This window comes from Paroedura picta, chromosome 3, assembly GCF_049243985.1.
Source record: "Paroedura picta isolate Pp20150507F chromosome 3, Ppicta_v3.0, whole genome shotgun sequence".
In the NCBI taxonomy this organism is placed as follows: Eukaryota; Metazoa; Chordata; class Lepidosauria; order Squamata; family Gekkonidae; genus Paroedura; species Paroedura picta.
This window is the reverse complement of record NC_135371.1, coordinates 81,502,003-81,529,363: the sequence shown is the minus strand read 5'-3', so window position 1 is coordinate 81,529,363 and position 27,361 is coordinate 81,502,003. Positions and strand designations below refer to the sequence as shown.

Here is a 27,361-nt window from a genome sequence, read left to right as displayed (position 1 = left end):
TTTTTCATATTTTGAAAGCAATTATTGGCCTTTTTCCACTCCAAATTAATTTGTTGATTGCAGATTGCCATTTCTTAAATATTCTCTCCGCAGTTTCTACCAGCAACATTTGAAACAGAAAGTTAAATTTGGCAATATATTCATCTTGACTGTAGCAATTCTTGCCGAACAGGATAATTTCAGATTGTCCCACTTCTTGATATCAGATTGAATACTATTCCAAAGTTTTTCATAATTGCCAATGAAAAGTTCTTGAAAGTCTTTATCTAAATAGATGCCAGGGTATTTTACCCATATGGGATTGACTTCACAACCAGTATTTTCTTCGATGGTTTGTATCTCTGAGTCTTTAACTCCTTGTAATATGATTTTGGTTTTTGCTCTATTTATTTTATATCCTGAGTAAAGTCCAAAGTCTCTCAATGTGTCTAGAAGCAATGGAAGCGATGTTGGATTCACCAACGTACAAACTACATCATCTGCATAACATTTCAATTTGAATTCTTCAGCTTCAATCCTAACTCCAGTAATTTCTTTTGTGTTTTTAATCTTGGTTGCCAACATTTCTAAAACCAGATTAAATAGTAATGGAGATAGTGGGCATCCTTGCCTAGTACCTTTGTTTATTTTGATAGACTGCTTTGTGAGCATTCCATTCACCAAAATTCTTGCTTCTTGATCTAAATATATACGTCTGATCAGATCAAAGAAAATGTCCCCACAGTCTAGCGTTTTTAGAGTTTCAAATAAAAAGTCCCAACAAACATTATCAAAGGCCTTGTCTGCATCCAGAAATATCAAATATCAAATAAATCATATGTTACTTCTCATTGATCTTCTTCACATAAAGCCTGTTTGGTTTTGATGTACAATATCCCCGATACATCTTTTCAATCTTTCCGCTAAGATTTTTGCCAAAATTTTATAGTCCACATTTAACAACGTAATTGGTCTATAAGAGTTAGGTGATGTCACATCTCCACCTTCTTTATAAATAAGTGCAATTGAAGCTTCTTGCCAAGATTTTGGAAGAGACTTCTCAGGTTGATCTATGGTTTCATTTAATAATCACAACAAAAAAGGTGAGATTATGTGTCCCATTTTCTTGTAGTAGGTTGCACTTAACCCATCAGGTCCTGGGGCTCTTTGAACTTTTGCTGCATGGTAACTCTTTGATTTAAAATTTTCTATGATGATCTGTAAATTTGTTGATTGATATTTCTGGACAGAACGACCCAGGGTCTGTGTTTTGTTCAACTTTTTTGTATACATTTTGGAAAAATTTAGCAACACATGACTGAATTTCTTCTTCTCTTGTGTAATTTATTCCATCTTGCTTTAGTTTGTTTATATTATGTTTTTGGAAATTCTTTCTCAGTTGATTTGCCAGCCACTTCCCTGCTTTATCTGCCCATTCAAAGTTTTTCTGTTTTAAATAATCAAGCTTCTTCCTCATCTTTCCACCTCTATATTGTCCTACTGTATTCTCAATAGCTTGATCTGCTTCGCTAATTTTCTTGTTTGAAGTTGTTGATGTTGCCGCTCCGCTTGCTGTAATTTTTATTTTATCTCCTCCAATCTTTTTTCTTTTCTTTTCCTTGCCATTGTATTTAAATGCATAAGTGTACCCCTCATGAATGCTTTGCTGGCATCCCATACCGTGGCCAAAGGTTTATCTGAAGTGATATACAACTGGAAAAACTCTTGCAAACTTGATTTGCATACTTGTTGTACCTTTGAATCTTCCAGAAGATAATCATTCATTCACCGCCTTTTCATTCCAATTCTTCTTATAGACAGTTAAATTTGCAGTGTATTATGATCTGCATAAGTATTTGCTAATATCTCTGAGCTTATAAATTTTGACAGCATTTTCTTTGATGACCAACATTGGTCCAATCTTGAGTAGACATTGTGTCTATGCGATTGTGTCTATGCAAGTAAAATGTGTATTGCCCTGTTTTTGAGTGATGTTCTCTCCAGATGCCTACCAAGGCCAGATGTTGAAAATTAGATCTTGCAGATAATGGAAAGATCGATCCAGCTTTCTTCAATGATTTATCCCCAAACACATTCTGAACTGCATTAAAGTCCCCAATTATCATTACTTCGTTCTCAAATAAGTCCAAGTATTGTGCAAAAAATTCCTTATAAAAAAATCTCTTTGGCATTATTAGGAGCATACAGATTTGCCAAAACAAAGCTGCCACCATCTGAGAGTTTAATCTTCAAGAAAATAAAATGACCATCAGGGTTTCTAGATATAATTTCTGCATTTATATTGGGATTTTTAATATAGGTCACCACACCTCTTTTCTTTGTTTTGGCCGATCCTATGAATTCTATTCCTAGACTTCTATTTTTCAATAATTTCTGATTATTCTTTGTGATATGAGTTTCTTGTATGTCAGCTTTCTGTTTTTTTAACTGATTGAAGAATTTTGCCTGTCTTCATTTAATCCATTAATATTTACTGAAATTATTTTTAGTTCCATTTTTATTTCTTTGGTATAGCTCCTGATCCAGACGCTCCTTGTGGGTCTTGTTGACTTAACTGCTTTTTTTGTTATTTTGCAAGCTCAGATCTTTTGGCTAGAGTGTCTCCCGATTCTTGTGCTTCTTGTAGGGTTTACCGGTTGGTAAAATGACTTCCAATGCAAATGGAATTCTCCAGAAATAGCTGATGTTCTGCCCAATCAGAATCTGATGAAGAAAATGAAATTGTGCTCTTTTGCAGAGTGTCTCTAGTGGTAGATCTTGAAAAATCATGACTTCCTGTTTTCCAAAGTGAAAGGGTCTTCTCTGTGTTTTTGTTGAAATGCAATCTTTGCAGACTTTGTCTCAAAACTGACCAAAATATCTCTTGGTTGATTGTTCATTTTCGCAGCTCTTGAGTATACTCTATACACTTTTTCAACTTGTATCTCATCATCCTCTAAATATTTTATATTGCTGTAGTCAATTCTCCTTTCAAATCTTCCTTACCAAATGACTCCGGAGCACCCCTGATCTGGACATTCCTTCCTCGTACTTCAGATTCAAGCACTTCAAATTTCTCTTCCGCTCCTGTTTTCCTGTTTTCCAGTTTTCAAGTTCTTCAATTTTATCCTTTTGTTCTTTGAGTTGTTTTGTGTTTTCATCTACTAATGTTTTAATCCTGTCTATTCTGTCAGAAAGCCCTTTCTTGCAGTCTTGGATTTCTTTGGAAAGCTCCTGGGATTGCTCTTTCAGTTGGTATTTAAGTGCCTCTTCTGTAGCCGCTTTGAATTCCTTGCTTTGTTTCTCCAATAGGTGAGCTATCTTTGCCATATCTATACTTTCTTCTTCCTCAGATACTTCTGATTCGGATTCTACTGTTTCTACTTTGTCTTATAGTTTTTTTCAACCTTGCTAATTCTTTCTCTTTTTCTTTGAGTTTTTTTTTTTTGTTTTGGCAGCCTCTGACATCTCCTTCTTTTGTCTCCAAAAGGTGGCTACGTCAACCATAAATCTTTTTCTTGCTGACCTATTTGCTTTTGGGAGATTCCTCTCTTTTCTCAGACATACATCAATTACAGCCCGTATGAATTAGCAATCAGATTATTACAAAAATATGATATTATAACAGCTCTATTATGGGATTTACCCAGTTGTAACTTTCAACCATTAAACTAGATGGTTAAGCCACAGTTTGCAGTTCCACCTCAATGTTCTGCAGAGATCAGAAATGGCTGTACAAATTTCAATCCTCATTAGTTCATGACTTTCAACTTGGTTGCTATCCCTGAGGCACTTTGGTTATAGGCTTAACCTGATAATAAAAAGAAAAGAGAAGGTATGTTAAACATAAGTGCTTTAAAAAAAAAGAAAAAATTTAAAAGAAATAATTTTTTTAAAGAAAAATTCCCAGAGGGTAATAAAAAATCAAAAAGCAAGACTGAAAAAGAATATTGAAAAATCCAAGAAAAGGGAAAAGCCAACTAGGAAAAAAATGGAAGAGATCCCAAAATAGTAACCAGAAAGAAAGGGATAAAAATGGAAATAAGAATAATATAACATGTAAAAAAGAAAGTGTACCAACAAGGGGGAAAAACCAGGATAAACAAAAAGAAAAACCAAACATAGGCAAAATAGGTCTCACATATATCCAAAGTTTAGAAAAAAGACCCTGAGTAGCTGTAATTATTTTCTGTTCCACCGGGTGGCAGCAGAGTCTGAAAGACTAGTTCAGTAACTGTGTAAGTACATCAAGCAACTTATAGCCAGAAAATATGGAAGAAAAACAAAAGAAAAATATAGAACTGGATTAAGAAAGAATAAAAATAAAATAAAGATGGTCCAATTGTAGAATTTAATCCAAGATCACTTCAATCCACCAAATCTTGGAAACTGCCGAAGTAAAATCAAAGCTATTTTTGCCATATAGCTGCAGCTACCAGGCACTCCTTGGTGACGCAATGAAGCCTTTAGGCAGAGTTCTCCTGCTGGCAAAGGGCAAACTCTCATGAGATCATTCTTATCTGCACTTCAATCTCTGAAAAGCAAACAACTGCAGTAAAATGCTCCTTTAACAGCAACCCCTTTTGCCCCTCCTCTCCCTTTTAAGTTGTCTTGCTCCCGATTTAGGAAGCCTCCTAAAGCACCCAGCATTCATCTCGGGGGGGGGGGGAGGTAAGATCTGGGGGTGTGTCCCACTCATTGTTCCATTGATCTAATGGTGACTCTGCCAGTTGCCTTTGTTCCAAGTCTTAGCGCCTTAAGTAATTCAATGTGGGTCACTGCCAGGTTTCACAGGGAGTTTCCAGTCCACTTTTAGAAAGCGAAAATAAGTAAAAATGAAAGAAGAAAAGAGAAGAAGCTAGGAAAATGGTGGCGGGGGCTCTCCCGGGGCCCGGTTCACACGGAGCTTTTGAACCAGGGAGGTCAAACTCCTGACGGATCAGAAAGGCCCCAGAGAATCCTGGGCAGAAAATGGGTGGGTTAACGCACCCAAACCCACTTCTATCGATTGCAGCCGCAATTCAACCCCTCCATGGACCAGGAGCTCGGAATCTCCAAGCTTCTCATAGAGCCATGCTGCTCCGCCCCTCCTGATTCTTCTTGTTCACCCATTTCTTTACACACTGCTCCTTCTTATGACTCTGTTTCTTCTTCTGTTGGTATATCCTTTGTCATTTCAATTTCTGAAGTCACTTTCACAGAATCTTCTTCAGTTATCCATAAATTGTATCCTTTTTCATTAATTTGATCCTCTTTACAATTCTGATTAGGAGCATACCCACAATACTATTTTTCTTTAAAATGCACAACACTTCTCACTTTCACTTCTCCTGTTTTTGGATTGATAATTCTGTAACGTTTGCAACCACTCTCATAGCCAATCATTATGCCTAACTCAGTTCTGTTGTTAAGCATGGAGCATTTCTGTGCTGGCACATACACAAAAACATTTGATCCAATATTGATATGGTAATTTGGACTCTGTCAACATACAACTAACCATTTCGATCAAAGAACGATTCTTTCTTTCTGTAACACCATTTTGTTCTGGACTATATGGTATAGTATGCAAGTGTTTTATTCCATTATGCTCCATGTAAGATTTAATGTGGTGTGACGTAAATTCACCAGCCTTGCTTGTAAGTATTGCTTGCGGTTATGTCCTGAATTGATTTTCAAGTCTTGCAACAAAGTTCTTCAATTTCTCTGCAGTTTCTGCTTTGTCTTTTAAAAGATAAGTTATACAATATCTGGAAAACTCATCAATGAATGTTAATGTATACCTATTATGTCCACAAGACATTAACTGAATTGGACCACATATGTCTGAATGAATAAGTTCCAAAGTCTTTGTTAAATTTCTCTGACTTTGCTTAGGAATAGAAGGCCTCGTTCCTTTTCCAAGTAGACAACTTTCACATGTATCACTATTTAGGTTGTCTTTACAAGGTTTAATTTCCATCCCTCTTACCAAACCTTTCTTTTGTAGGTCTGCAATAATTCTGAAATCTCAATGTCCTAATCCTTTGTGCCATACATGTATACAATTCTTATTCACATTACTCTTGGCTGTATTAGCTCTTTCTTCACATGCATCTAGTACTAATACACCATTGTTTTCAAATCCTTGTGCATACAAGACTCTGTCTTCAGTAATTGCACATCTGTTTTGATTAAACTTTACATTAAATCCATGCTTTGTCAAAACTGACACACTAAGCAAATTGCCTTTTAGTTCTGGTCAGTAAATTGCATCTCTTACCTCATTATACACAGTCTGTACTCCTGTAGCACATTTAACCATTACTGTTCCTTTTCCTTGAACAGACATTCTATTTCCATTTGCAATTGTAATGGTCTCTGATGAATTGCTATTTTGATATGCAAGATGGCGGCGCAGCCGGACACTGGGATTTAGAGCTCCCACCTGATCTTGGGCTATGAGAGCCCCTGAGTTTTGGGGTTGCCGCCCCGACACAGTTTTGGGGGACTGGGAGTTAGCTCCATCTCCCTTCCCTCTTTTTACCACGGGATTGGACGTCCAGCAGCACAACAGGACGAAAGAACAGGTAGTAGAAAGAGGGGGGGAACAGCGGTCCAAGGCGCCGGTTTATCACCGGACTCGCGTACGGACGCCTCCCAGCAGAAAGCATCGTGGCTGGGGAAAGGGAACCAACGCGAGTCCCAAGGCGCAACTGAGAGATACCGCACCGGGGGCACCCATAGAAGACCCCCCCCTGGACTGCTATCCCCCATTGGAAGCTTAAGCTTAAGCCCCCTCAGCGCACCCCCCCGATAAGGGAACGAAAAAGATCGACCGCCTACCGGGAGACTCAGCTCAGTAGTGTGGGGCGTTGGAGCTGGCTTTGTTTCCTCGTTCGGCCCTTCCTGGTCCGCTGCCGGTCCTCGGGCTCGGTTTGCTGGGGGCTCTCATCTTGCTGGACTCCCCTGGGTTCACGGGGCTCTTCTGGACTTGCGGCTGTTGGCTTGGTTGAGGCAGCGAGCTGCAGCGGGGCGCGGTGACAGCGGGGGCCTTCGCCTGGAGCCCAGCCCCTGCCGCGAGGCCCTGGAGCGGCACACGGGTCCTACGGCCCAAGATCCACAGGCAGCTTCCAGGGGCTCCTGCTGCCAGCGGCGCTCCGGGGCCAGCCCTCCACCTTTCCATCTTCACCGGTGGGGCAGCTGCCTCGAGGAGAGCGAAGACATTGGTGGTTCCTCTTTAAGATCAGGACTTGGAATGAAGAATTGGCCATGGACACCACCTAGTGGCGACTGGAGGAACTGCAAGGATTTGCTTGAAAATCACCCTTTAGTTCCATCTGGTGGCCAAGTGAAGAATATCCACCAATTTTTCTTTTTCTATTCTTTTCCTGTGGCTGTCTGGATTGGCCCTCCTTGGCATCAGGGTGACCTAGCAGATAGGGAGAGGGATTTTTACCCAGAAAGGATTAGACATTAGGGCAAACTCAGCGGTGCTGGGGAGCAAAATGGAAGGGTTGAGAGAACCCCTCACAGGCGGGCTCTCACCCTTGCAGCGTAGCCCGTACCCACTAACTGCTAGTTAGATTAGGGAGGGGGGAGGGAGGGTTGGGTGGTGATAGCTTAATTAGGGCAGGGGAGTTAGGGTGGGTTACTGCAGCTAGGTGGGGAAGTAGACAGGAGATTAACTGGTTATTCTCTCTGGGTGCAGGATTATGGACAGGGAGGCCCAACCAGGGGGGGGCTTGTACCGGGGCCGGGATTTCAACGATCATTGGCCAGGGGCGTTATGGCTGGGGGAGGAGGTTGGACAAGAGAAGGGGTGGGAGCACTGGTGTCCCGTATAGGGCCCGGCTGTGGAGATGATGACACCCAGCTCTATCTCCTCATGGACGGCCGCCCGGACTCTCCCCCGGAACCATTTGCCAGATGTTTGGAAGCGGTGACAGAATGGTTTGAGCAGAGTCGCCTGAAACTCAACCCCTCCAAGACGGAGGTCCTATGGCTGGGACATAGGGGGCGGGATCAGGAAGCATGCTTACCCACCCTGGGAGGGATGCACCTTACCATCGCGTCCCAGGCCAGGAACCTGGGTGTGATCATTGACCCCTCCCTGACTTTGGAGGCGCAGGTCAAGAAAGTAGCGGGCCAGGCATTTTTCCACCTCCACCAGGCCCGACTACTAGCGCCATACCTGTCCCCCGAACACTTGGCCACAGTGATCCATGCAACGGTCACCTCCAGAATAGATTTCTGTAACTCGCTCTACGCGGGCCTTCCCTTGTCCTTGATCCGGAAACTTCAGCTAGTGCAAAACGCAGCTACTAGGGTCCTCACTGGTACACCTTGGAGGGCCCACATTCAGCCAGTGCTGAAGCAGCTGCACTGGTTGCCAATTGCTGCCCGGATCCGGTTCAAGGTTCTGGTTCTAACCTTCAAGGCTTTACGCGAGTTGGGACCCACATACCTAAGGGACCGCCTATCGCGCTATGCCCCCCGCAGAGCCTTACGTTCTGCGGGTGAAAATCTGTTGGTCGTTCCCAGTCCTAGGGAAGCACGCCTGGCCTCGACCAGGGCCAGGGCCTTTTCGGTCCTGGCCCCTGCCTGGTGGAATGAGCTCCCGGGAGAGCTGCGGGCCCTGTGTGATCTTCCATCGTTCCGCAGGGCCTGCAAGACGGAACTCTTCCGCCAGGTTTATGGATGAGGCCAAGGCTAACACCTATGCCCCCCTGGGATTGGGATTGGGACTGGTACCATCAGGATCCCCTCTCCACCTGCCAGTAGTAGGAGGGGGAAGTTGATTAGCCGATCTTGCCATGCTAGTTAGCTAACTAATATTGTCGGAATTATAGTGTTGTTTTAATGGATTTTAATGTGGTTTTTAAGATGTTGTAACCCGCCACGAGCCGCAAGGGAGTGGCGGACAATAAATTGAATGATGATAATAATAATAATAATAATAATAATAATAATAATAATAATAATAATAATAATCTTTAACCGCTCCTAGCGGAGCGGAAGAAATAAAACAGTAAGGGCCCCGAGGGCAGGCCCTGTCCGGGATGAGGAAGGGTGCCGATAGGCTCCTTCCCCTTGACTGACAAGCAGAGGGCCCAATCGGGAGGCGCGAAGCGCCTCCCGATTGGGCCCTCTGCTGGTCAGTCCACCCCCAAGCTGCCAATCAGCAGTCGCGCGCAGCGCGGCTGCTGATTGGCTGCTTGCCCGGCCACAAACCAATTGGGAGGCGCGAAGCGCCTCCCAACCTGCCTCCCCCCCACCAGAGCTTCCCTTTGCTCCGGCGGCCATTACTTTGCTGGCCGCCGAGAGTGAAGGTAGGCCCCCTGGCCCCTGCCCCGAAAACTGCTCTCCTTTAAAACTTAAAGCCCCCCGCCGCCTTAAAAACGCTAGGCAAGCCCCGGGGAAGGCGCTCCGCGGCTCCTGGAGCTGCGGAGCGCCTTCCCCGGGGCTTGCCCAGCGTCTTAAAGCGCCGCCGCCGCCTTTAAAATGCTGGGCAAGCCCCGGGGAAGGCGCTCCGCGGCTCCAGGAGCCGCAGAGCGCCTTCCCCGGGGCTTGGCCATTGTCTTAAATCCCCCCCTCGCCTTTACAACGTTGGCCAAGCCCCGGGGATGGCGCTCCGCGGCTCCAGGAGCCGCGGAGCGCCTTCCCCGGGGCTTGCCCAGCGTCTTAAAGCCCTCCCCTCGCCTTTAAAATGCTCCCCAAGCCCTGGGGCCTGGGGAACATTTTGCTACATGAGCGTGAGGGGAAGCAAACCCTCCCCTAGGGCCCGCTGTATTTTTTTGACAGCGGGCTCTACTGCTAGTAATAATAATAATAATAATAATAATAATAAACTCTTTGAAAAGATCAGAATTGTGAGTCATGTGCATTGAAGCGTCTGAATTAATCAACCATCTGGAAGAATTAATATGGTTAGTTTTATTATTTCTATAATCTGAGATTGCTATGTTGTTTTTATGCACAATAAAAGCACATTTATTGGTTTTTATTTATTGAGGATTGGTTTTTATGTGACCTGCCTCAAGCCTCCGGGGGGAGGCAGGATATAAATTTAATAATAATAACAACAACAACAACAACAACAATAACAATAACAATAACAATAACAATGTAGTGTATTTTCTGCTACCACCTGGTGGCCTTTCTTTGTCATTGCTACTTTGTTTTATGCAGTCTCTTGCAAAATGGCCCATTTTTCCACATGAAAAACAATTTCTTGTGTTGCCTCTTTTATTCATATATTGTAAAGTAGATTTGTTTTTATAATTGTACATATCAGTCTTTTGTACAGGAAGAGCTTCGGTCTCACTTTTTTCTGCCTTCTCTGCTCTCCTAGCTGCTTCTTCTTTAAGCCATGATACAATGTATTTCATGGAAAGAGTATCTTTTATTTCTAAAGCATGTATCAAATAATTATAACTTTCAGGCAAACTTGACAAAATTAAAACGACTTTGTCTTCTTCCTCAAACTTCTTGCCTATAATATTTAAATGATCCATTAATTCTGTTACTTGACTTAAATGTTTGTCTAGATTTTCTCCTTCAACTAATTTCAAATTAAATAGCTCTCTTGACAAGAGTCTGAAGTTTCTTCATAGTAGATGAGTACACACACATACATACACATACACATGTATTTATATTAAGAAAGCTGAAGCTGAGTTTAATTTCTTCAAGTTAACTTCCCAACAATAAAAGCCATCACCACAGGAGAGTGGTGTGGGCAAGCTTGCGGCCTGGGAAGTTTTTTACTGCAGGGGGGAGGGGGCGGGGAGAGGGAACCGGGGCCCGGCGCCATGGCCTTTGCGGCCCGGCACCGGGCCGAGGCCCGCAGGTTGGGGACCACTGCAATAGAGGGTAGCAATTGGTGAGAGGCAATCAAGGTGCCCCCAACTCCCATATGGAGTCCCACAGGAAGTGGTCCTCTCTCCAATATTGTTTAACATCTTTATGTGCCCTCTTGCCTAACTGGGTTTGGGCTGGGATGATCAGTATGTAGATGAAAACCAGCTCTTCCTCCTGATGGACAGCTGCCATGATTCACCCACAGACTCTAGCCAGATGACTGGAAGCAGTGATGAAGTGAGTCATCCGAAGCTCAGTCCTTCAAAGATGGAGGTCCTGTGATTGGATAGAAAAGGTCCAGTTGAGGAAGCGTGATTGCCTATCCTGGACAGGGTATAACTGTGAGTATCTCAGTCCACCAGAAACCTGGGCATGATCCTGGATGCCTCCCTTTCCAGATCATAGAGTAGCATGGTTGGCATTCTACCACCTATGCCAAGCCAAACTATTAGTGCCCTACTTGGCCCCAAAACATCTAGCTACAGTGATCCATGTGACGGTCACCTCTAGATAGGATTTCTGCAACTCACTTTATGCAGTCCTGTCCTTAACCTTGATCCTCACAGCAACACCTTGGAGGTCCCATATCCAGCCCATCCTTCAACATGATACCAGTTGAATCCTGGATCAAGTTTAAGGTCTTGGCAATCACTTTTAAGGCCATATGTAGTCTGGGCCCATTGTGCCTGAGTGACTGCCTCACTGTCTGTTCCTCCCAAAGAGCTCTATACTCTGCCACTTCCAACTAGCTAGTGATCCCTGGCCCCAAAGAAGCACACCTGACCTCAACCAGGGCCAGAGCTTTCTCTGTCCTGGCCCCCACCTGGTGGAATGAGCTACCAGAAGAGATCAGGGCCCTGCTGGATCTAGCTCAGTTCTGCAGGGCCTGCCAAATGGAGCTCTTCCTCCAGGCATTTGGTTGAGGTTGATTGAACCAACAATCATCTACTGGGTCCCCAAGAACTCCCCATCTTCCTGAACTGATCAACTCTTGGGGTTATAGTTAATATGTTAATGTTTCTATGTTTGCTATGTTATATCAGTTATTAATTATTATGCAACCACCATTACTACTGTTGTTCATTTGATATTACTCTGAATTATAATGTACTTACCTTCTTTTTTTTATGATAATGTTATTGTTTATTATTATATAAAGCATTTACAGAGAAGTTGTAAAGAAAAAGCGACCAGTTGATATGGTTTGCCATCTCTTTTAACATAGATATTTAGTTCTCATCACATATTATTCCTAGTCTAAAAGTTTTTACCATTTTTCTTAGCCAAGTGATTATTAATACATATGAGATCTGTTATAGGAATACATTCTGTTATTATCTTAAATGATATTAGGTCAGTCTCCTTCATAAGTTGGCCCTAACCCAAGAATTACTACTGTTGTCTTGTTAATGCCTATAAAATATGGTTTGTCATCCTCTTTTGGCATACATATTAACATACATATTCAATTCCCATCGCATATTATTCCTGATCTAGGAGTTATTACCATCTTTCTTAACAAAGTAGTTGTTGATACATAGGAAGGTATAATCTATTATAAGGATATATTCTATTATTGTCTTAAGTGATATAAAGTCAGTTCCCTTCATATATTAGACCTGTCCTAAAGGTTACTACTGCTTTTTTTTTTTCTCACAAGAAGCTAGGAGAGTACTCCATTGTTCAGCTCATCTTTCAGGTGGTCGCAGAAAATGAAATTGTATTTTTTTCCATAGTAGAGTGTTTCTGATTGTCCTTCTGTCAGGGCCAGAGAAATCTCTTGCTTGATTCTTGCTTGTAATCGCCTTTGAGGGGGCTCTGAATCCTTTGTCAATCTGGATCTCTTCCTCTGGTCGCACAGAAATATCTCCTGATAGCTTCCTAGTTGCTGTCGCTTTTGAATAGACTCTTTTTATTTTGCTGATCCAAGTCATTTCCTGCTCTGAATAGACTTCCAGGTTTTTGGTACTTTCCTTCCATGAATCTGTTTTCCCAAGTTCTTTAAAGATACTTTGGGTTTTTACATCTCTGGCACTCTCTCCCTCCAGTTGATTAACTTCCAGACATTGAAGTTTCACTTGATTTACTGTTAGCTGAGCTGCGTCATCAGCTGGTCTCTCCGGATCTTGGGCTCCATCCAAAAGCTCCCCCTTAGTCCCACGAATTTCCTTTTCCAGCTTATTGACTGCTTTCAGTATCTCTGAGTTTCCTTTGCATAACAAATGGAAAAGCTGTGCCTTTGTTAATTCTTCCATAGTTCTAGGCAGTCACAAACTATAAACAGAAAGTCTCGTGAGGTCTCGCGGGAGCACGAGCGATCCCAAATTATCAGTTTGTCGATCTCCGTATCAAGTCAAATTCTCCCACTGAACGTTCACCCATAAATCTTCAAAGCACTCTCTTTGTTTGGTTAATGGGTGTAATTAGCTGGGAGTCTCTCACTCGGGGAAAGAAGGAATTCGCTTGTAAATTGGTTGAGGGGGGGGAGGGAAGAGCTTGTGAGAGGAGAGAGAGAAAAGCCAGAAAGCTTTCAATTCTTACTGTTGTAGGTTCCAGCTTCTGTCAGCTTCTGCTCCTATCGATCTGGTAAATGATGGTCTGGGAAGAATGTGAGGTCGGCTGGTCGTTTCAAGCTTGTAAAGTTGTTTGCGACAAAGACGCCATCGTGACCTTGAGCTCAAGCCGCTATTAATCCAGGGAGGTCTTGCTTCTCCCTACGGATCTGTAGGACCCTCAGGTCACCGTTCCCGGTTCCTGGGGCGACCGGTGAGCAGATTTGCGTATCTGTTCAGGTCAGCCAGGTGCATAAGCGCCTGACCCTCGGCATGGCTTAAGAGCTGAACTGAAGTCCAGCTTTCTTTATGGCGCCATCTTGAGGTCTCCCCATGTACTTACCTTCTTGTTTCCTGAGTTATATGTAAACCACCCTGAGCCACAAGGGGAGGGCGGTATATAAATAAATAAACAAACAAACAAACAAAAATAATAAAATATCTAAAATATTACAATATTTTACTTTTACAGATGGTTGCAAGTCCATGGGGCTAGCAACTGAGTTGAAATGGAAAGAAAAGATTAAAGTTAAGGAAAGGTGTAGGGTCAGTGGGGGGCTAGTAACAGAATTTTATCAGCAATCATGAATCAAAGACCTGGTGGAACAGCTCCGTTTTACAGGCCCTGCAGAACTGGAATAAATCCTATGGGGCCCAGATCTCAATCAGAAGCATGTTCCACCAAGCCACTGCCAGGGAGGGAAAGGCCCTGGTTGCCAGAGGAACACCTGCCTCAGGCCAAGGACTACTAGCAGGTTCCAATTTTGGGAATGTAACTCACGCCCAGGAGTATATGAGAAGCAGTCTCACAGAAAATACAGTCCCAGATAGTTAAGGGCTTTAAAGGTTCAAACCTTGAACCAGATTCTGTGCTCTACAGGCAACTAGTGCAACTGGCAGAACACAGCATGAGCATGTGCATTATAAGGTGTCTTTGTTAAGTCCCTGGCTGCTGCATTCCAGACCAGCTAATTTTCAGAGCTGGCCCAAGGGTAGCCCTGCATAGAGTGTGTTGCAGTAGTCAAACCTGGAGTTGATCAATGTATGGATCATGGTTGCCAAGTCATTCAGGGACCGATATGGATCAGTAGTCTAATTCCATGAAGTGGTAAACATCTAATTTTACCTTTGTGCCACCCCTCACCCCCATTAGCGTAGAGTAAAAGAGAGAGCGGGAAGCAGTAGGAGGAAATAGGCCCTGCCACTGGTTCATCCCCCTTACCCCAACATCCCCTCCACCTTGTGCCCAACCCAGGAGGGTACATGGCAAACAATACAAGATAGGGCAAAGAGCTTGGAGTTGGCCCCTGCCTCTGACCAACCCACCTACTCATCCTCCCACCCATCAATGGTTCCCCACGCTCATGACTGTCTCCAGCCTCTGCCACAGGCTGGATCCGTCTGTCATAGATTGTTACAAAAGTCGGGGGGGGGGGGGGGCAACAGGCAACCTCTCTCACAGATTGCTGTCTTCTTGCCTCACTCCCTCTGCCATCCTAAAGTTGGTAGTGCTCGAACACAGCCACTGCCACTGGTCTGGCTTTAGGAACTCCAGGAAAGCACCACATGTTAACATGGGGTCACTCCAATTAGGCATCATATCCTCCAGGTGTGAGTCCAAAATACTGTGTCACCTCAGCTTCAGGCCCAACCACAGCCAAAGCATGGTAATATGCTATATGACATCCCCTCAAGGACCCAGCTGGGGGCGTGGTGGGGCACTGGTTGCTCCCAATGGTCACCACGACATGCTCCCTCCCCCTGGATGGCTCTAACCCTGTCAGGTAGGGCACCTCTCACAGGTCTTCAGGTCTTCAATAGAAGAGGAGGAGAGACTCAGCACGCTGCTAATCCTCTGTCGCTATCCATGGCCAGTTGTTTTTTCCAGCAGTCTGTTTCCCTCTCCTTCTGGCCACCTTCATTGTTTTGTCTGTCAGGGATAGAAATAGGCACAGGAACTCCAAGGTTGCTTGAATTCTCCTCAGATTCAAACAGCTCATCAGTTTTTAGTGTGTGTGTGAGTATTCCCTTTTCTGGACCTCAGATATGTATTTATGCTTTAAAAACACACCCACCCAAAGCCTCATCTTCACATGAGGCGAAAAGCAGCTTAGGAACACAATAGAAAAATGGCAGGCAGCAAAAGGCTTAAGCACCTGCCACTTTTCCACTCTAAATATGTCCATCTTGAAGTGGTTCTTAAAGCCTGCATCGGAGACATGCTAGGGGTATAATAGGAAGCTCGCTTGTAGGCTGTTTTCATTCTCTCTTTTGTCAACAAGCACTAATCAATGGTTTGGATCCAGGAAATCCCAAGCTGAGTTCAATGTGCAAAATAGAGCTTTCCCAAAATCTCCATATCTGCCAGCAGAGCCAAAAACCAGTCAGAAACAGAGAATACAAGATTTTTTTTTACTAAATCCCCTCTCCAATAACGTTCTTCATGCCTTTTTGCCACAGAGTCAAATCCATTGGTTTTAAGTCATCTTATACTAAACTGGCAATGCAATGTTTTCTCTAAGCATTCAGTTGAATTACTATCTTAATAGAAATAGGTTGTTTTCTTTCTTGAAAAGATGGTAATGTGCAGTTTCCACAGCATGCAGATCAACAGTAATCAGTGCATTTTAAACCCGTTGGCTGTTTTAATCTTGGCGATGGCATTTTGGGTCCTTTGCAATTTGTTGTTGCTTTGTTAGCTGACTTGAGTCTAAGGAGATACGGTAAGAGATAAATATTTTAAGTATATCACCATCTGCCACTGCTTTCCCTTCAGCTACTGTAAAAGGCACAAATATAGTGGTTAAAAAAAACCTTGTCCAACCTACTTGTATATAATATGCTGCATACATTGATTTGCCCTCAGCACCTGCCAGTCCAAGACTGCTCTGACCCACCCACTTTCTCAGCCAGAAATAAATTTCTGATGTAACATGGCTTAGGACCTTGGAATTTCAGCTGGAGAGATCGAAAAAGGCACAGAGGGCAAGACCTGGCAGCTGGAAAACGCCAATTAAGAGGGTCTCCTGGGTCAGAAAAGGTGCTGAGGAGACAACCCAAACAGGTCCACCTGTATTCTCACTTGGAAAGCGTCTTCCAACAAAAGACTTCACAACAAGGCTTTATAGAAGGGGACGAACAGGTAGGGGGCAACTCTTGTATCGCACTTCAGAGGGGCACTGTATAGAAGGGAGGGGCTGCTGTGACCAAATGCTGAAAGGGGGGAATAAGACAACATCCAGACTGGCTGACTGCATGATACACATATTATTGAGGATTAAACTGCTCAACAGGAGTATGAGCACCAAGGCAGACCCTGGAAGACTGGGATTTTAACTAGCAAAAGGCTTGCCAGCACCTGCTGGTGGGACAAGAACTAGACTTGGCAACAGATGTATGAGCACCACTAACTAATCCATCCCCAGGGCACAGTTTATTGCATCTGTTTTTATACGATCACTAGCAGAAAGCCCACTGCAAGCTGAATAGCAGCGGGTGCTAGTGGGATGGAGGTTGGGGGGAGGCAGCAATGGCGAGGCATGGAGAGGGGCGGCGCTCCCCTAGCGAACTTCCCATCACAAGGTGGGGGTCGGGGATTAAAAAGTAGCCTTAAAAGACTATGGTGGCAATTTAAGTGGCTAATTTTAAGAGTTAAAAAAAAGGGCATGGGAAAGAAGATAAGGTCTTTTAAAAAAGCAAAAAAAGAGGATAGCTCTTTTTTGGGGTGGAAATCAATGAAAAGGCAAAGGGAAGGAAACAGCAGCCACGATGACACACAGCCTGGAAACTCCTGGCTTCCCTGCTCTCTGGCCCAACGCCCTCTCCCAAAGTGCTCCAGAGACTCCCACCCCGAGACTTGGGGAAGAAAAATGGCCCCAGCCAAGGGACTGGAGAAAGGCAGAGCCTCTCATCAAGGACATGACGATCAAAACGGGATGGCCACAGATGGCGCACCTGAAGACGCCCGCAAACCTTGGCTGGGACTTGAAGAGGGGACGAGGGCTGGCCTGGGGAGGGGGTTGAACTCCACTGTGGTCCTCGCGTGCTTCCTGTCCTGGCTGCAGAGCCTGACCTCCTGCCTCCGCGGATGGGTGCCCCCAGGGCTCTCAGGGCCAGCGCACACCCACTGTCCTCCCCGTGCTGGCCTTGAGCAGGGGAGGCTGACGGTGGCGGGTTACCTTTGCTGGTGTTCTCCTTCATCAGGGAGACAGGCAGGCTGCCTAGTGAGTGTAGCGCAGAGCAGCCCACCTCCCCGTCGCTGCTCATATCAACCTCCTGGGCCCCCTCGGAGTAAAGGCCGAGTTGCTTGCGGCTCTCGGTGGGTGGCAGCTCGATGGCCCCGGCACCCTCACTGCTCGTGTGCGGCAGGCTGAGCAAGGCATCGATCTCAAACTTGCCTTTGGCGCCATGCAGGGAGGCGACCGCCAGGCGCGGGCTGAGGTGGCCGCCGTGGGCTGAGTTCTCCAGGGTTTTCAGCACCGCGTTGGCCACCCCATCAGAGAGGCTGGCCAGTCATTCGGAGTCCTTCAGTCAGGGCCCCATCGCTGGGTCAGGCAGCGGACGGCAACGGAGGGCGGGAGCTCTCGGAGCCGTATTAGCGCTTGGACACCCTGGACAGCTCCACCCCCAGGCCAGTTTGCCAAACATATAAGAGGACCAATGTATAAGGATGTGGAGATCCTGATACAACTTGGGGACTGTACAAAGGCATAGAGAGTTGAGTGCTCCTTTCCCAAAGGACACAAAAGAGAGGCCCTGAAGGTAAATGAATATAAGGAAAAGAGTGTTCAGAAGAAGAGAATGGCTTCACAGGTAACATTGCCCTGAAATCTGTTTGATACCATACTTGAACAAGACTGCTGAGCCAGAGGAAATATGATTCTAGTTGTCCTGTGCATCTTTATAGTGTTACAACAACCCTTTGAAGTTCTTTGGAGCATGCTTAATTCAGGGTCAGCCAGTGAGATTCACGATAAAACCAGAATTTGAATCCACTTCTTCTCAATCATAATCCAACCTATAACCACAACACCACACGGTCTCTCATAGGTACTCATTCAACTCTGGAAATAGCTTCTGGTATAGGGTTTGCCAAATAGGGACTAAGCATTTGCCCCTATCTTATCTCTTAACATCAGATGGCTGCAGGTGCCATGAAAAAGTGCCAAATGTCCCTGCAGAGCAGGGGAAGAAAGCTGTGTTCTTGATCCCAACTGGGGATAATTTCAAACCACAAAAAAAACACACAGCTCTGTTGGCTGTGTAACATTAGCTCCGGCAGCTAAGTGCTAATTAGTTTTCCAGTTTCTGTCTCTGCAGATTTATTGCTCTCTGCCAGAGTCCCCTTTGTGCTGCAGAAGGAACAGAGGCTGTTCAGATTTCCTTTGAAGCTCTTTGGGAGATAATGCTACATGAATTCATTAAACAACTCTGGCTCTTGAGTTCTGAGCAAAAAATAGTGTGCTCCAGCCAATTTATTAAGAGTCCTGGCTTGACTCAGAAGCTTATAGCTGCCTCTCCCGTTTTATTTCCCTTCATCCCAGGAAGTCAGGGCAATTCTCTTCAATATTATTGCATCTTTACAACAATCCTGTGAAGTAGGTTAGTCTGACAGAGGGTGATAGACCTAAGGTGGGTGAGCGCCATGGATCAGTGAAGATCTGCAAACAGATTTCCTTAGTTCTGCTCTATCGTGCTAACTAGTACATCATACTAACTCTTCCAAGGGCTAAGAGAAAATTAGATTTTTAACACAGCCAGCACAAAAAACCTTCCTTTTAGGGGCTGCACCTCAGTGTTAAGAGAAGAAGGTGAGCTATTTTTTTTATACTCCACTTTTCACGACCTGGAGTTTCAAAGCAGCTTACAATCACCTACCCTTTCTCTCCCCACCACAGTCACTCAGTGAGTTAGCTGGGGATGAGAGAGCTCTGAGAGAACTGTGACTGGCTCAAGGTCACTCAGCTGACTGCATGTGGAGGAGTGGAGGATCAAACCCAATTCTCCAGATTAGAGTCCACTGATCTTTAACCACTACACCATGATGTCTACTTTCCATGCAATTAGTCCCAAGTTCAGTTCCTGGCATCTCTGCTTAAAAGAATCAGGTGGTACATGATACGAAAAACCTTGCCCGGCTGTCCTGGTGTCAGAGTAGACCTAGATGGACCAATGGTCTGACTGGCAGCTTCATGTGTGTTCTTTAAAAAATGGATGCCAGAAAAAAATAGTTCAAATTCTAGGCCCTGCATTTGTGTGAGTATATATATGTGTTTATGTAATGCATTTAAATCAACATTAAATCAACATTAACTAGAAAATAGGCCCGCTGTAGTATAAATACAGCGGGCGCTAGGCATGAGTCCTAGACCCCCCGGCCGCACCGCAGCCTACCTGAGGGCGCAAAGTCTCTGCAGGTCTGTGTGTGGGCAGGGCGGGTGGGCACCACCACGCGCATTCACAGCTCTGGCGGCAGCGCCGTTCGGGGGGTCGCCAGCAGCAATCGCAGCTCCTCCGCCGGGTGCGCCGATCGCTCCACCGCCGATGTTACGGCTCCTCTTCCGGGCCCGGTGATCTCAACGTGCTGAGTGTGCAGGGCGGCGTGCAGGGAGCTGCCGCAAGCCGCGCTGCGCACGGCTCACAGCAGCTCCCTGGTCGGCGGCCTGACGTGTCGGAGGCGCTTTGCGCTTCCCGACGCGCCAGGCCGCCGGCCAGGGAGCAACCGCGAGCCGAGCTGCACGTGGCTCGTGGCAGCTCCTTGGCCGGCGGCCTGGCGTGTTGGAGGTGCTTTGCGCCTCCAACACGTCAGGCCGCCGGCCAGGGAGCTGCTGTGAGCCGCGCGCAGTTGCTCCCTTGGCGGCGGCGGGTGGGCAATTGGGGCCAATCGGCACCCTTCCTCATCACGGACTGAGCCCGCCCTAACTCCTCCCACTCACTGCTTACCTCATAATTTAGTCCGCAGCGCCTGTGGCGCCTCGGGTGGTTTTAAGATAAGAGCCAGTATAGTATAGTGGTCAGCATGGTGGACTGGGATCCGGGTGACCCAGGTTGGAATCCCCACGTGTACCATGGAAGCCTGCTGGGTGACCTTGGGACAGTCATATACTCCAAGCCTGGCCTGCTTCAAAAGGCTGTTGTGAAGGTGAAATGGAGAAGAGGAATACAGTTTAATCTGTTCTGGGTCCCCACTGGGGATAAATGAAATAAAGTTAAATAAGTAAGACTGAAGGGCTCCTCATTTTGCCAGACATTCATTCCAAAATTTCTGGCAAATGAACAATCACTAGAGTTTGTTTAGCCTTCACCTAAATAAATAGTAAGTAAAGGTAAAGGTATCGAGTCATGTCTGACCCTTGGGGTGACGCCCTCCAGCGTTTTCATGGCAGACTCAATACGGGGTGGTTTGCCAGTGCCTTCCCCAGTCATGACCGTTTACCCCCCAGCAAGCTGGGTACTCATTTTACCGACCTCGGAAGGATGGAAGGCTGAGTCAACCTTGAGCCGGCTGCTGGGATTGAACTCCCAGCCTCATGGGCAGAGCTTTCAGACTGCATGTCTGCTGCCTTACCACTTTGTGCCACAAGAAGCTCTTAAATAAATAGTAGACATGCCAAAATGACTGGCAGGGATTCACACAGTCAGTCGTTGACTGGCATTTCAGTTCATTGAATCACTTATTTGCATTTGGAGTTCACTGGGCAAGTACATAAGGTGAAAGGTATAGGTAGGCAGGTGAGGGAGAACAGTGGAGGAGGTAAACCTTAAATACATATGGGCTGTTCTATGTTCAATGGTTTCAGGTAGCATGCTTTTTCTTCTGGTGAATTTGTTCACCTCTAGGGTGTCCCCCTACTTTTCGCTGATCTTTCTCAAACCAGCTTTGCTGCAAAGTTTTGGAAAAGGTTACAGGAAAGACTGGATGGCTGCTGAGTGAGTGGGAAATTTTGGATTTTCTAGCCTACGTGGCGGCCATTTCCCCTGACCCTGTCCCTGCGGCAGCCATTTCCTTGCTACTGGAGTAGGAGGGCTTCTAATTTTTTTCATTTAAACAAAGTAGTTCCCAACAAGTTCAGGCTACTGCCTCCTTGGTTCCATAAACTCATTCCCAGTGCCTCTACTCTACCCCAGAAAATGTATTATTCAGAAGAACAGTTTGCATAACCCATTAAGGAAGAGAATTTAAAAATGTTAAAAGTAGCAGCAAAAACCTAAAAAAAAATGACAAAGAGACAAAAACACTTCAAAAATACAGTATACTGATCTAACTATTCTTCTGGTGGCATAATTACTACCAATTCTGATAGTTTCCACTAAATTCCACCAATCTACAGAGGCAGAAACTCTGTCATTTGCCAGCATGAATTGTCCTAGCCTGGTCAACTATAAACAAGTGAACAACATGCTTGAAAAGGTCCACCTCCAGTGCCCCCCTTCCACCTCTTGATTCTAACTGCCCCCTAGGAAATCCCTTTGCCCTCAAGGGGCCCTCCTGACTACTTTCGAACCCACTGGTCTAGCCCTTTCCCTTGCAGAGGTATAAGGGGAAAGGCATATCTTCACAAGGGAAGAAGCTACAGACTTCTTTTTCTTTAATAAAAACAACAACAAAAGTTGGTAATTCAGAGAACTCGCTAGACCTATAGTTACAATGATATATTGATATAATGATATTCTAGTGCTGAAAAAGCCCAGAGGATTCAGGAAAGAGCGGTAGCTGTTGCTGGGGTCTTTGGCAGGGAAACTGTGAGGGAAACCTGTGATGTAGCAGACCTATTGCTGCTATAGTTTATTTGCTACAAGGAAACCACCAAATCTCGTCTTTGTATGGAAGATACCATAAATTAAAAATATAAGTACGCCAGAGAGGACAAGGGATGGGGGCTTTGAGATGCCTAGGCTAAAGTTGCTGATGGTAAATGGATGAAACATTGTTGTAGCACACCTGGTATACACTGAAGGGTAAGTGCAGACAGTTAATAGCACTGGTGCCAAGTTCCTTGGAGCAATAATAAGGAAGCCATTCTGCAGTTATCGAGGCAACTTTTCTGAATTCTGATACATTTACTGTTTAGGATTATTGAATACATGCAGACTTCACACAACAAGAAAGGCAAATTTGGGGCCAAGCGACTATCACTTTCAGCTGTACTGCAGTGACAGGAATAGGTCCCCCAAGGGTATATCAGTTTATGCTGGTGGCATTTCTGCCAAGTGAACAGTAAAGGTAAAGATGAATGCCTCCTTTTACAATCAAATTATATTTACACGCCAAAGATTTTTGTATTTTCACAGCCTAGCTGTATTTATCTGAGTCTCCAGGGACTCAGGATTAAGCATTCCTAGCTTCTTCCAACCTCTATGAGATCATCATCCGAAAAATCCCTGCCTGAATCCTTCACAGTCCAAGGATCAGGGTTACATCTCCTCATCCTCCCAGATCTGTAGCTCAAAATAGTTGCTGCTGATTTAGAGAACAGTGTCTTGTAGCACGGTGGAGAGTGTAATCCCAAAGTGAACCTCAAGAACTCTTCCCCTCATAGATTGCTGTCTTTAATTAGAATGTGTTTAGAGGCAACATATTGTGACACAAAAAAGAAACTAATGTCTTACATGAGCCAGAACAATGTAAAACTGTGGAAAACTGTCATATTTGTCAGAACATTATCAATACTTGATTAGAATGTAACTCTTTTTAATATCTTAACGTTGCAGTTACAAGTCATCTCTTCTGTTCCATGATTTTTGGGGGAGGGGGGGAGAGATAAGAAACAGGTTCTTTCTCAATCAGGGTTTCTTGATGGACTTGGAAGGGTTTCCCAAACAGGGAACCTGCCCCCCCCCCCATGGCCAATGATGGGCCGGGAGGGGGTGAGAAGGGGAAGAACCCCAGGTGGCCATGTACACAGCTCTGCTTCCTAACCGTATTTTGCACAATTGGGTCACTTCTGGGGTTTCGCGAAGACTGAGGAATGTTTCAGGGGTTTCTCAGTGGGAAAATAGTTGAGAAAGGCTTAGCACCTCATTTTCAAGGAATTAGCTCTTATTTCTCTCAGAAATTTTTATGCACCAAAACCAGACACGCACACACACAAAATACATTACAGACTGGTGACATTCCCAGAGCTTCAAGTTTTAGAACACAAGAACAAAATTATAACTTCTCAAGTAAGCCAAGTTCACAGATATATTCCAGTAGAAGCATTAAATGGTATAAGAACACCAACCAATTCTCACTTTCCTTTGCAGTTAAGAAGATGTTTCCCCTTCCACATTATGATCACCCCAAAGAGTGGAAAAAGCAGGCTCAGGCTTTTGTGAGGGAGCTCACTGGAGAAGAGGGTAAGCCAACTTTAGCTGCTGTCTTATTCAGGGTAATTGCCGACACAGTCTCCAGTAAACACACAAGCAAAAGTAATAAATCAAGTGTCAAGTCCATGCTTTAACTCTTGGCACAGGTTTCTGGGAGGCACAGAGGCAATTACAAGGTTTTAAGGCAATAAATACCACATATTTAGCAAACAAAAAGAGGTCTGGAGCCAAATGGTCTATTAGAAGTAGAAGGGAGGACCAGGGTTGGAAGTCACAAACAAAGCAGGGTGTCAGGATACAAGGATCTTCTTCTGAAAAACAAATACAAGGTTAGTAGCAGACTCTGGGCCATTCCGTATGCTATTAATGTAGCATAACACAATATTTTTGGCATTTCACATGAATTGCATAAAGTGGATTCCCCAACATACATAGCATGAGCTACAGGAGAGCAACCAGCAAGCCACAAGCCAAAGAAATGTATGGAGGCGAAGAAGCCCTTGCACCCACCTCCCTCTCCCTTCTCCCAGGGATGGGAGTTTGTTTGGTTTTGTTTTTAAGCAAACTGCCTGGAGCAATGAATACAAGTGTGCAGGCAAAGCCAAAAATAAATTTTTCCCCAAGTTGTCATACAAAGCATGCCCTTCTAAAGTCCCCCGCAAATGAGGAATGAGACTATTTTTCTTAAGTTTCAAGACTCATGATTCCATAATGGGTGGCATTCCAAAAACCACTATGCATTTATTATTAAATGCATAGACGTTTCAACAGAGAAGGTTTGAATTTTTAAAAATGTTGCTCCCACAAACTGACTCTGCTTGGTGTCTCGCTTTTATCAGCCTAATTAGCTGAACCCCAAGTGTTCTACTCACTGAGTCATTGGTCCTGCATGAACTCTGTATTGGAAGTCAAGCCTGACTGATGCTGTGCTAATAGTCTACACTCCTCTGCCTTTCTTGAGCTGTTAATCTCACCTCTCGTCTCTGATGCTTTGCTAGTTTAGGAGATCCTGGAGGTGAGAGACAAACAAATTTATGTCCTTTTTGCCAGTATGTCCCTTGCTGGTTCTGACTCTAAATCAGGCATTGTACTGGTACAGCTCCTGATTCTTCCATCTCCTCATCCTCAGAGGAAGAGGCAGCTGGCTGACTCACACAGCTGCCATAATTCTTTATGCAATTCCTGACATGTTTACTTGCCATTTTTGCATTTATCAGCACACAACAGCCACAAAATCCTCTTTAGCACTCATGGAGACCTTATAAAAACAATGAAAGCTATGAGAGCTTCACAAAGGGCAGTATATAAACCAAATGAATGAATAGGCAAACAAGCATGAGTACTTGGGAGATCATCTTCCTAGCTCTGCCGGAGTCCACTGGTGAAGGGAATGCTGAGAAGAATGTTTGTATAGTGTTTTTAGGAGAACTGTCTTTGTACTAATGGTTGTCAACTCCAGTTAGAGAAATTCCTAGCAATCTTGGCGGTAGAGACTGAGAAGAACAAGGTTTGGGGAAGCAGGGACTTCAGCTGGCCAGAGTAAACCCTCCAAAGTTGCTATTTTCTCCAGGAGAACAGAACTGTGTTGTCTGGAAATGTAACTCCTAGGGATCTCCAACCCCTACCTGAAGGTTATTGACCCCGGAGTCCATGTTTTTTTAGTTTTACCTACCCCTGCTGTGGTAGGGAATCCTCCATCCCCAGCTTGCATTTCTTCACCACTGGTAAGAGGAGGGGTAAGGGGAGCTGGTAATGTAGTATAATGGAAAGGGACACCAGGAGTGTCTCACTACACTGATGTCACTCCCTGTGCACCTGGAAGTGACATCAGCACACTGCAGCAATAATGCAGACACATTGGCATTTGAGCAAAACTCTGTGGTTAGATTCAGATACCTTTATTGGCATAAGATTTGATATACATAAAACAAAATTTAAAACAGAAACAGATTCCGGGCATAGACATATGAACAGCAATAATAAGGCCTTATGTCGTATAGCCGATCTACAGCAGAGATAGATTAGTTCTCGAGATAATTGATAGGATTTTTGCAAGGTCCACTATCTGAGAAGGTTCCTTTACACTCAGCAACATCTTCACTTGATGTTTCTCACCAATGCACAGATACTTCAGTTTTCCCATAAAACCCCCCAGATAATGATGATGGAACATCTGAAATTTGGGGCAGTTGAATAATAGGTGGCTAAGGGAATCTGGTACATTGCACCCGTGCAGATAGCTTCTCTCATTTCAAGGGATTTGAAGGAAGCATCCTCTTGATAGCTTTGAAGGGAAGATGTTTAGGTGTGCTAGGAGAAAGGCCCTTTTAAGGGAATAGTCATCTAACACTTGAAGATATAAGGGCATTGACTTATAAGACCAGGGGATGTCCCAGTGGCCTGGCGAACAGATCCTGTGGGTTGATGTGCCTATTATCTGAATATCCTGGTCTTCTAGTCTTTTAGTGATCAGCTTCAGGACTGTGCTCTCATCATAATTAACTAGAATAGATAAATCTAGTCTTAAGCAACAAAGTTTATGGAAAAATTACTTCGTTAAAGCATTTAATAAAACAGGGATCTCCTAAAGTGTTAGAAAGTAGAGATAGTGGGAAAGAATGGAAGTGGATTTTTAACCAGTATTTGAATGTACAAAGCTAGGCTCTGGTTTTTAGGGTCTGTTGACCAAGCTCCACTAAAAGTGTATGGTTTGCGACACATTTTGGTACATCCAACAATTGCCTAGAAAAGGTAGATTGACATTTTTCAACTTGGTTGCTGAATGCACCAATCCAGATTGTGCTACCAAAAAGCAGTTGGGGGATTATTTTAGCTGCATGGATTTTAACTCTGTGGTTAAACTATAGATGTTAAATCCAAATGCGAGCATCCTTGGTATCACCTGGTGATGCACTTCCAGGTACATGGAGAGTGACATCCTCTGCTCAAGACATTGCCAGCAAGGCCAACTGCCTTTGAGTCTTCAATCCCAACCTCTGGCTGACAGACCAACTACCAACGACATATTACATTTTGTCACAAGCCAGAGCCAGGTTCCCCCTGGGCGTGGGTGGAGAGTTATTTACTCATTTTTTGAGCTGTGCATACATGAAAAGCCCAGAACAAGGTAAACAACTCCCTTAACCCCAGGGCTATTCAGTGCAGGAAAATATTGTGGGAAGGAAGGTGGGAGCCCCTCTTCTCCTCCACTGCAGCCCCGAGCCGAATCGGACCTCTGGGGACCTTTACATTTCTGTTTCATATATCTGCTGTTTGACTGGAGGAAATGAGATTCGGTTCTGGGGAACCTGGACCTGACTCATCACAAGATGTAGTAGGACAAATGTTATGACGTCTTGAATCTATTTATTGAATACAATGATCACCTGACAGCCTAGGATGGATGTAACTGTTCTGTTCTTGCTTGCTTTCCGTATGTCTGTTCATTTGTATGTTTTTCCAGTCCCAGAGCTAGACCTGGGCAAGAAGGTTAGCATCCCTCAGGACTTGATGATGGAAGAGCTGTCTCTACAAATAAACAGGGGTTCCAGGCTTTACCAACAGAGGCAAAAGAGGGTGCAGCAGTTTGTGCTGGAATATCCTACAAGTTACAGAATCGTGAGTGATGTTTCCCCATTGCAGGGAGAGGCACAAAGCTCCTGCAAGTGCAATGAATGTAT

General features: G+C 44.7%; 1 protein-coding gene across 1 annotated transcript in view; it reads left to right on the top strand.

The window, feature by feature from the left end:
- Positions 1-16,316: 16,316 nt before the first annotated feature.
- Positions 16,317-27,361, top strand: part of MYOZ3 (myozenin 3) — a 34,088-nt gene continuing 23,043 nt past the window's right edge. The window contains exons 1-3 of the mRNA XM_077326562.1: positions 16,317-16,515; positions 23,619-23,711; positions 27,145-27,299. Of these exons, the coding sequence (XP_077182677.1) occupies positions 23,627-23,711; positions 27,145-27,299 (240 nt within the window). The 5' untranslated portion in view covers positions 16,317-16,515; positions 23,619-23,626. The remainder of the gene's footprint in view (positions 16,516-23,618; positions 23,712-27,144; positions 27,300-27,361) is intronic.